The 11,338-nt window shown below is 41.0% G+C and overlaps 1 protein-coding gene across 4 annotated transcripts; it reads left to right on the forward strand.

Moving 5' to 3' along the window:
- Window positions 1-340: 340 nt before the first annotated feature.
- On the forward strand, window positions 341-10,241 carry lacc1 (laccase (multicopper oxidoreductase) domain containing 1). 4 transcript variants are annotated; one of them, XM_044366658.1, is made up of 5 exons: window positions 341-1,730; window positions 4,056-4,234; window positions 5,525-5,690; window positions 5,988-6,213; window positions 9,423-9,601. In XM_044366658.1, the coding sequence occupies exons 1-5, from the start codon at window positions 1,238-1,240 to the stop codon at window positions 9,499-9,501; spliced, it is 1,143 nt and encodes a 380-aa protein (XP_044222593.1). In that variant the 5' UTR covers window positions 341-1,237; the 3' UTR covers window positions 9,502-9,601. The 4 variants fall into 4 exon arrangements, with proteins under 4 accessions (XP_044222593.1, XP_044222592.1, XP_044222594.1 ...); XM_044366657.1 differs by having other exon boundaries at window positions 343-1,730; window positions 9,457-10,241; XM_044366659.1 differs by having other exon boundaries at window positions 1,650-1,730; window positions 4,135-4,234; window positions 9,457-10,241.
- The last annotated feature ends 1,097 nt before the right edge of the window (window positions 10,242-11,338 follow it).

An 11,338-nucleotide genomic window follows, 5' to 3' on the forward strand; every position in this document is an offset into this window, starting at 1 on the left:
ACTTAAAGTACGAAAAGTAAAAGTACTCATCATGCATAATGGCGTCTTTCAGAGTGATATTACTGGGTTATTATTACCGATGCACTATTGTGGAAGCAGCATAACAGCCTGGCCGCTGGTTGCAGTGGAGTTAATTTGAACTACAAATACTGCTGGATAGTTCAAGCTATAACATCGATTCATGTTTTATAAACTGATCATAGGTTTTGCATGCAAAATCTTAATCTGCAAAGTTAACCAGTAACTGTCAACTGTAGTGGAGCAGAAGTGTTAAGTCACATAAAATGGAAACAATTAGGCAAACTGTACTGAAGTGTAGAGTGTAAAGTGTGTACAGTAGTTGAGTACCTGTAGTGAGGTACTTTCCACCACTACAAGTGCATTTAGTCTACAGTGATGTTCCATTCATTTGACCCCATATACATGGTGTATTTTCTTGAATTCCTGCAAGTTATGTGTTTTATTCATATCATCTGCAGCCTACAGATATTTTCTCAGTGATTTATTTTTGGAAACACTTTATACTAAGGTTGCAAAACATATACTTAAGTAATGCTGAACTACTGCATTTGTGATGATTTCATGAATTAATACAGGATGCATCAGGACTTCCTGTTGCTCACCATTAAGAACTGATTAGGTCATCGTGAGTTAATGTCATTAGTTAATGCTTAATGGACCATCAATTAATGTTGATTTCCATTTACTTCACACATTCATTCACCAAATGACTTAGAATCCAGATAATTCTAATTACAGATAATTTCTCTGGAGAAATATGAAGCAATGTTTTAACTGAGTAGTCAGATTAATTCATGCATTAAGTCATCAGGAGTCATGCATTACTTGTGTTTTGTGACCTTATCATAAAGTCTTGCAGAATCTTCTATAATATATTCTTTCTCAGACGCATGCTGGGGCAGCTTTTGTACGTTTTGCCTCGAATTGTTACAATATGTCCACATTATAGGAAATGCTCACAAACTCGGTTTGACCTCACTGGGCAACTCAGCAGAGTTTCAGTGTGAGGGCTTTCCAGTGTGGGCGGGGCCAGGCTGTGGGAAGACAATGCAGGAAGTAATAGTCCGCTGTAGTTTCGGACTTATTGGGATTGACAAACACGTACCTGCCTGCTGTACATAAAGGCAGGTCATGTCAGTGACCGGATGAGTGCGGTTGAGTCAGAGAATGAAACTTAACGCTGCATTCTGAACAGGTAAAAGCTCGGCTGTCTGCGATGTCTGAGGCCGTACTGGTGGATCTGATTCACGGCTGGTGTCCAACATGCTCCGGCGCGTCTCTGCTGGAGGAACCTGCAGCAGACCTGCATGTTTTCCTGCTGTGCGGGAATCGTCACCGCCATAAAAACGGTTTTTCAGACACATTTGTACGCTCGAGCAGAAAGGTGCAGATGCTGGACTTCGGCTCCACCGCGGAGTGCTTGTACCGTTTCAAGCAGACAGTGGACGGGCTGGACCTGAGCTCGGTCACGGTCCTCACGTCAGCGCAGGGCAGAGAAGTGCTGCATTTGTACCAGGAACTGCTTTTTACGGCCATGTACACTTTTGACTTCAAGATAAGGTCAGTGGACAGTACTTGTCCGAGCTGCAGAGGCCCTGCCCACACAGAGTCACCTGGTGAAAGAGTCCACGAAGAAGTGTCCACCTTCCTGCAGCAGCTGCCTGCACTAGCGGGAGACGTCACAACTCTGACGTCATCACTGATTCCAGGTGAGTTTAAAGGTCCAGTATCTAGGATTTAGTGGCATCTAGCGGTGAGGTTGCAACAAACTGAATACCCCTCCCCCTCCCCTTCCAAGCACAGACTGTATAAAATATGGACGTAATCACCATGACGTCACCCATTGGTTTGTGAACTGCTGTTTTGAAGCCTTGAGACCATCGCCATCTTGGATTTGACCGTTGCCATGTTTGATTTTGCATTTACAATCTATGGTTAACAGTGATAACGCTAATGCTAATTTAGTGCACAACAGGCTTTAAACCATAAAAACTGAACATCTGACTCTTAGATGATATTTTATTACAATCAAATGCTGGACAAGATTTTTTTAGATGAACAAAATGTTACAGTTAACTTTCATTAACTGAAAACACACTGTGAAATAGCAGCAGCAACGCCTATACTCTGTGAATCCATGGGTTACAGCATGGTCATGTTACACAATCAATGTTGTCGCTGTGGTACCAACTTGCCAATCACAATGTAGCCACGCCCTAAAGCGTACGCTGCTTTATCATCTATTTTACTCTAAATGGGGCCACAATTTACAAAATGAACATCATGATGCATTGAAGAAGACTTGATATAGTGATTGAGACCATAAATTCATTAGGAAAGCTTTTATTGGGAACATAAATCAAGTGAAAAATAAGGTCATTTTCTGATAGACTTCTATACAATTGGACTTCTTTTTGTAGCCAGTGGAGTCGCCCCCTGCTGGCCATTAGAAAGAATGCAGGTTTAAGGCACTTCCGCATTGGCAGAGCCACCCGCTTTCTTCCAAGTATGTAGGAGAATGTACGGTGGCCACAAAACTCACGAAAATCAGTGAAAGGCCCTTTCTAGAGCCAGTGTTTGGCAGTCTCTTTGGAAGATGACCTGCTCCCTATGTAGATATGAAGGGCTCATTCTAAGCTAATGAAAAAACGATTCTTATTTTCATGGGATTATACACTATTGCCGTTGGAATGAATTCCGGGAGTCAAATATAATTCAAATAGTAAAAAAATTAATACTAATTGAATGCTGAAATTACTATTTGAATCTGTAGTTTTCCTTATTTGGACATCACTCCCAGAGCTGGGGGTGTTCCCCAGAGATAAAGCTGAGCTACTGACACAGGCTAAGTGCTCCCAAGGGACTCTCCATAACCTGTTGTTCCCCTTCTCCTTTCCAGAAAGTTAGGTTGTAAAAAATAGGCAGTAAATGAAAAGTGCAAAGCAAGAATGGTAAAAATGGTGAATGGACTGTACTTGTATAGCGCCTTTCTAGTCTTCCACATGCTGAATGGGTACAGGGGCTACCATGCAGGGTCCCAGCCTGTTCATCAGGGGGAACTAACCATTCACACACATTCATACACTGATGGTGCAGCCATCGGGAGCAATTTGGGGTTCAGTATCTTGCCCAAGGACACTTCGACATGCAGACTGATCTTCTGATTGGTGGACGACCCACTCTACCTCCTGAGCCACAGCCTTTGAAGTTCTCTACACATTTCACGCTGTGCTCTCTCTGTGTTATGGGTGTATAAATAAGTAGAGGTCTACCAGCGTGATGGCAATGCACTCGGTTTAGTCAGCACAGTTGTCTATGATTTGGGAGACTGGAGTTCGAGATCTGGTGTGGGAACCTCCTTCGTAAGATAGTTTATTTATAAACACTTTTTTAAACACTTTAATATCCTAAAATTAAAAGTGTAATAAAAACAAAAACTGTATTTTTACACCTATTTCCACTTTTATTCAAATACAAATACAAATATAATTTTGCTGCCTCAACAAATATAGATGCAAATACCAATACTGGGCTTTGTGCACATCCCTAATAGATACATAGTAAATATCAATAATAGGCTCAACTTGAGCATGAAAAATTCTAATATAATTAGAATATTAAACATAATAAGGGATGGAATTCAGATTGACAGCACTATTATACACTTATTAAAACATACTTATTAATACTATATACCATTTCTGCCAAGTCCATTCCACTAGATGCCACTAAATTCTATGCAGTGTAACTTTAAAGTAAAAAGTAGCGTCAAATGGAAATACTCAAGTAAAGTACAAGTATCTTTAAGTCTAAATTGTACTGAAGTAGAGTACTTCAGTAAACGTACTTTGTTACTTTCCACCACTGTGTGTGAATAAAGGCTAAATAAGTCCAAGTTCAATTTTCTGATGCGCAGGGTACCATAAAATTGCCAGAGTTTTGAATGAGGATCAGTGTGACTGAATATGAATATAAGGAGAATAAAAAGCGAAGAGAAACAGCAATCACTTGCTGATCATTTCTCTCTCTCTCAGACTGTTTTGGTCATGGCTTCAGTACTCGTACAGGTGGTGTGTCCTACATTCCCACCCTGTCCTCCTTGAATCTGTTCAGCAGCAGCAGGAGGAGGGACCCCGGGGCCGTGGTGATGGAGAACAGACGGCGACTGGCCCTCCATGCTGGTTTTCACCCTCAGCCACTACGCCTGGTCAAGGTACAGAACTGTCTGCACAACAAAAGATCAAACTTCTGCAGGGTAAAACTACATGACACAGTACAGTACTGCTGCTTCACTGGCAGAAGAGCTGCATAGGCTGCATGCAGCCATCTGAGTCAGTTGATTCTCCTACACATAAAGGGAGATTTGTTTTTCTCTTATACCGTGCGTTCAGAAAGTATTTAGATCCCTTCAATTTTTTCACATTTTGTTATGTTGCAGCCTTATGCTAAAATTGTTTAAATTCATTAAACGTAACAAAAAACCAAAATATCACATTGACATAAGTATAATATATAGTTGAAGCACCTTTGGCAGTGGTTACAGCCTCTCGTCTTCCTGTGTGTGACACGACAAGTTTTTCACACCTGGATTTTGTGACTTTCTGCCATTCTATTCTTCATATCCTCTCATGCTGCCATCACACCATGCTTCACTGTTGGAATGGTATTGGGCAGGTGATGGTGCCTGGTTTCCTCCAGACATGATGCCTAGAATTGAGGCCAAACAGTTCAATTTTGGTTTAATCAGACCAGAGAATCTTGTCATAAAGCCCAGATGGGTGGAGTTTTGCAGTGATGGTTGTCCTTCTGGAAGTTTCTCCCATGTCCACACAGGATCTCTGGAGCTCAGCCAGAGCAACCATCGGATTCTTGGTCACTTCTCTTACCAAGGCCCATCTCCCCCCCTTGCTTAGTTTGGCCAGACGGCCAGCTCTAGGAAGAAGTCTTGGTTGTTCCAAACTTCTTCCATTAAGAATTATTGAGGCCATTGTGCTCTTTGGAACCTTCAATGCAACGGAAATGTTTTTGTAACCCTCCCCAGATCTGTGCCTCAACACAATCCTGTCTCTGAACTGGAAAAAAAACTGTAGGCTTGCAGCAATTCTTTTCAGTCTACAGTTCATTTGGACTTTTCCCACATAAATATGTTATTTGAAAGCATATAGAAGTGCTTATAATGTTGTGACTGATGTTCTTTTTCTTTTGTTTTTGTATATATGTTATCCTGAAATTGCATGTTTTGTAAATTAGTGGTGTTGGTTTAAGGTGGACAGCATGTAGATTTATGTGTTACTAAATTACAGAATTAATGTAATTTTGGAGATATTCTTCAGCTGATGAAAACATGAATGGACTCATTTCTTCATATGTTGCTCTCCATTTGTTTTGAAATGTGTTGAGGAACTTTTGTCTTGTTAAAAACCTGTCAGGACTTTGCTCTGCTCAGCTGCAGCTCAGAGCCTCCTACATTAACTTCTTGCATGTGTTGGCTTGTTTGTTGCAGGTGAAGCACGCCAGTGATGTCTGGGTTATGGGGAAAGCCGAGCCAGAGAGCTATGATGCGATTGTAACCAATCAGAGTGGGGTGATTTTAGGAGCTCCAGGGGCAGACTGCATACCAGTCCTGTTTGCTGATCCAGTGTCAATGGTCATCGGAGTCGCTCATGCAGGTAGTTGTTTCATTCATTTACTTTCATAAAGATGACAGAAAATGACAGTTATGCCTGTGGGCATAGTGGATTGCCAGTATTGGTAAGAAGAAAAACTAATATAGATTATAAAAAAGAATATATTATATGAGGAATATGATATATATATTAATATTAAATGGGGAATAACGTCTGTATTTTCATTCTGTATGTGAAATCAGACATAAAAAAATAAATGTAATGTTGCAGAAGTCAGCCTCCATGCTTCCTGGTAGTTAGTTTATCCTGACAAACTGCTTATTTTCTACTTGCCCTCAGGCTGGAAAGGAACCCTGATGGGAGTTGCTATGGCGACAGTAGAGGCCATGGTGAGAGACTTTGGTTGCCAAGTGAGCAACATCGTTGTGGCCATTGGCCCTTCAGTGGGGGCGTGTTGTTTCACCCTGGTGAAAGAGCAGGCGCTCGACTTCCATTGCATCCATCCAGACTGTGTCCTTGATCCGCAGTCAGCCAGACCACATGTCAACATCCGTCTTGCCAACAGGTACAGTTCAGCAGAATAGAATATTATATTATTATTATTATTATTATTACTGTATATTATTTATATTCAGGTTTTACTTCATATTTAATATTTAATCAGGTGAATAACTGCCATTCTTATGTTTCAACACTTTGGTCCAGACTGAAATATCTCAACAACTATTGGATGAAATTTGGTACAAATGACTTGTGATCCTCTGACTTTTCATCTATTGCCACAAGCAAGCAAAGATTTCCACTCATTCAACATTTAGGGCTGGGTATTGAACCTCAGTATCATTCAAAACAGGTCTTGAGTATCAGAAACTACCAAATAGGGCTGCAACTAAAAATTGTTTTCATCATCAATTCATCTGCAGAGTATTTATATATGTATGTTGTAGAGTATGTATATTTTTGTCTATAAAATATCAGAAAATAATTTAACATTCCTGTCACAGTTTCCAAGGACCAAGGGTAATGTATTAAAATTGCTTGTTTTATCCAACCAACAGTCTAAAACCCAAAGATATTCAATTTATTTCGTATATGACAAAGACATCAAATAAAAGCTGGGATGAGAGAGTATTTTGGCATTTTTGTTGGAAAATTATTGAAACAATTAATTGATCAAAACAGTTGCTGATTAATTTCCTGTTGATGTACTACTTGATTAATCGACAATTTCTGCTGTCAAGTATTGAAAGTTGTCATTGACTGCTTGAGCAGGTACTTATTTTAGATAGTTTTGATTTTAATAACAACTCTGACTACATTAAATATAGTTTGACATTGTGGGAAGTTAGCTCATCTTCTCTCATGCAGACATTTAAGACAAGATCAAAACCACTCTCATCTGTCAGTTAAATATAAGCCAGCATGTATTCTGTAAATGGATGACAGAGGTGTTTTGTCTTATAAGTGATTTTGTTTGAAATATGAAATGACTTGAATGACTTTTATGTTTGTTTTGTCTTAAAGCTAACTTTGTCACTCACACTAATGTTGTGAAGCTGAATTAGCCTCCTTAAGGCCGTAATCAGACCAAATCAGGCGGTGCGGCGAAAATGCCAGTGCTCCCATTCATTTGAATGGGGGAAGTGCATTTCAGCTTTTGGAGAAACACAACTGTATGTCACTGCGGCTGAAGGCTGCAGTGGCCAATCACAGCTGGAGACCAGACTGATCAGAGCTGTAAAACTCTGCCATGAGGAAGTACAGAGATGTTACTAGGAGGAGGGAAGGACATTTCTCTTTGTTTGATAATGGTAAAAGTAAAGTTAGACTTTGCTGTCGGCTCCCCGACTCATTATAAAAAAGACAAGAGACAAAGAGACAGACAGACAGAGACAGAGAGAGACAGAGACAGAGACAGAGAGAGAGAGAGAGAGAGAGAGAGAGAGAGAGAGAGAGAGAGAGAGAGAGAGAGAGAGAGAGAGAGAGAGAGGCTGTGGTTGAGTGAGCTGGAGAGTGAATGAAGAGAGGGAGTGCTGGTAGCAAGAAAGCCGGTTCATCAGATCAATAAAACGTTATTTTCTGATTGTTTCAAAGTGGTTAGAGCACAAATAGACACTCCCACACCTCCGCTTAACCCTGTGCCAGTGGGACCAGTAATGGTGATTCAATTCACCATTACTGGTGCATTAAGGAACATCCAGCATAAGCATTCGGCCAAATCTGGCCAATTTCTTGCATCTGCAACGCATTCAAAGAGTGAAAATAGTGTGAGGGTCTTGCTCCAAATGCAAATTAGCCACAACATCAACACCACCTGTTGCAGACCTTGCTTGCGGCAGCTGGCTAGTGGGAGGTATTTATGCATTGAAAACCAGCAGACTTGTAAAGCGACCTTCAAGCTGGTGAAAAATCACGCAGATGTGCACCCGAGACAGCTGTCTGAAGACAACTGAAACTAATCATGCTGCCACAACACTACAAAAAACAAACAAACAAACAGACGCAATCCAAAGGGGAAATGCCACTACAGCCTAACAGGGAAATCTGTGTAAATAGCGTATCAGGAGGGTAACACTTACCTTCTGAACAGCACATGACAGTCCAACATCAGGTCAGAGACCAATGTTTCCTGCAAAAAACACAATGTATCTCCCAAAAACCAGAAAACCAGAGCAAACCATAGATCCAAAACAGCCCTGGCGACAAACATGCCACCTAAAAGCCAGCACGCAGGACCAATCACCTCATCAGCTGTGCAATCACACCATGCAACCAACTGCTACCTGAGGCACAAAACAAACTCCATAAACTAACCCTAATTAAACACGCTTGCTGTCTAGACAGCAAGTGTGTCAGATGTGTTTTTCACACACAGGTCACACGCAACAGATAGGCTCTCATTGTAATCTATGCAGTCTTGTGTCTCACCCGAATCTTACGGGCATAACCGCGACCTGAAGCATTAATTTGTGCTTCATGTCTATTTTCCTCCATTTTATGCACTTCACTACAGTCGTGTGTATTGGGCTATTGAGTGCTTCCAACATGCAGGTGACCTATGCTCAACACTGCACCTGAATGCCTCCAGTGTAGACACAGAGATGGAGCACTCGCTGCTGCTGCTCTGCTGATGTTCTTCTCATGCTACGTTTGCTGCCCAGACACAGGTTAATGGACAAGCCCGTTTGTTATGACCTGGCTCAAGTGGCCACAACAAAAGGGAGAGTTTTAACAAAAAGATATTTTGAATTGAATTGAACCAAATTAAAGAATTAACTAAATATGCAAAGTATGGGGTGTGGAAATCAGTAAAGTCAGTGGTGTGTGATGTGCATGGGTGGAAGATATGTGTGTGTGTGTGTGTGTTATGAAGGTGCATAAAAGCAAAGTAAATAACCAAAGTAACATGGGTGCCAGTAGGGAGGAGCAGAGAGAGCAGCAGCAGAGGGGTAGAGAGAGTGAATGAGCTGCAGCAGTGGCTTAAGTAACCTAGGAACATTGGGCCCAGGTGTTCCAGGTTATTCTAATCAATCACCTGCAGGGCGATGAGAGATACAGGTTAGTAACAGATTGAAACCCCAGATGACTCCAGGTGACATTACAATACTAAGTATATAAGGATTTTATTCTAAGCCCAATCAGAATCAGCAAGACCTGCTCCACAATATTCTATTTTTCAATAGTTTATGCTTTAAGTGTTTTTTACTTGTGTACTGTAGTGTGTTTTATACAATAATCAAGTTTAATTCTACTCTACTCCTTTCTTATATGCAGCTCAGTAAATCAAAAAACAAATTTTCCACCCCAGAATTCTCCTCCAAGAGGGTGGGATCCTGCCAGAGCACATCCATGATGACACAGTGACAGACAGGTCCTGTGTGACGCCCTGCACTTCTTGTCACCCCGAAGCCTTCTTCTCCCGCGTCAGAGACGGACTCAACTTTGGCACCCAGGTGGGCTTCCTGTGGATCAAGGAAAACCAGAAAACAGGCCCACCCTCCAGCAGACAAGATGGTGTGGAACTGACAAAATGAATGATTGTCACAGATATCATCCACCTGAGTTGTTGGGACTTTATCCCGTATTTGATAATGTGTGGGTAAAAAGGCCTGGAGACAGCAAATGACTTGCAGCTGCAAGTAACAGAGAAAATAAGTCCCTATTACTTTATATTACACTGTTATGTATGATTATATATATATATATTTATGTATATATATGTCAAATATGGAATATAACCTCTCCTGAAGAATAATGACTGCTAAATCTGTACTGTTGCTCTATTACTATTTTCTGTTCTACAGTTTTAAAGCATATTAATTTGAATGTAAAATCAACTTTAACTGTACTGTAAAAAATTCCAGCCGAGTAGATTTTATTGAACAGATCCAATTAAGATCAGCAGCTGTTGTTAATGTGCCTTTAATAAGCTGTACAGGTGCAGGCAGGAGTCCGAATGATGGCTGCTGTCAGTGTATCGAAGTTTTATGTGGTCGTTTGCTTGAATGTTTCTTGTTTTCAGGTCCCTCTTGGTAAAGAGATGACAATCTCAATGTGACTACCTGATTCAATAAAGTTTTTAAAAAAATATGACACACATGAAGCATGCTTCCACTGAAGAGTTGAATACATCAGATTTGTGTGGAGAGATGAGGAGACTGTAACGTTCCTCAAATTAATGTGTTGAACTAACAGAAAAGTCACATTTCCATCGTGTTTTCTACATGGTTTTTCACTGACTGCCGCTTTTTTAATGACATCTCACTGTCCTCTTCTTCTGCAATGGTTTAATGGCAATGACTTAAGAGTTAGCGCCACCATGTGTTTATGATCAAGTTCAATTGACCAAAACGTAGCCACCCTGCCACCCTGTGTGGCAGGGTGGCAAGCGGCTGAAGAAGCAGAACTTGATTGGTGCACCATGCTCGTTACCAGCACTAGCTGCATTTACATGGACCCTAATATTCCACTAATAATCAGAATAATAGCCCAATCAGAATAGAAATGCCTCATGTAACCACCTCAATCGAAAGAGACTGGTCCAATCCGGCCCAATCAGAAGGAATTTTCAATCGGGTTGAGAGGGGTGGTGTAAACCTTTTAATAATCCGTTCAATAGAAAAATATTAGTGCCTAATAACCATGTAAATGCTTAATCCGATTGTTTCGCTTTGGTAGGAATAAATATATTCTTCTATAGGGATAACATAAGGTATAGATGTGGACAGTGCAGTGTGTGTACAGTTTAGGCAGTGAACAAATGCTACAACTTCTCAAGACCCAAGCCAAGTTCCTGTGACTTGCCTGCCACCAGCTGATTTAAGTGAAGATAGCTACAAAGGGTTAGCCTAATCTGACCAGTTCACCTAAAGTGGACTGACTTATTATTATTGATTATTCTGCCAGTTAAACTCCCGCTGTTACTGCTCCAAGCGAAGAACAACCCTCCAAGTTCCCCAAACCAGCCAACCTCCAAACTAACTGTCAGGAGGGAAACTGACAACAAATAAAGAAAATAACAACACCAAATCTCAGTCTGGAAGCAAGTGAAACAACAGGCAGGGGCCCGGTTTGAACTAATACTACAGAAAGCGGGCAGGAATCGAGAAAAGAAGCTCCATGTGTCACCTACTCCCTGCCCCAGCATGCACTGTGCAGGCTGACCTGCGTGGCGACAATTTTTATATTTT

Source organism: Thunnus albacares, chromosome 11 (assembly GCF_914725855.1).
Source record: "Thunnus albacares chromosome 11, fThuAlb1.1, whole genome shotgun sequence".
Classification (NCBI taxonomy): Eukaryota; Metazoa; Chordata; class Actinopteri; order Scombriformes; family Scombridae; genus Thunnus; species Thunnus albacares.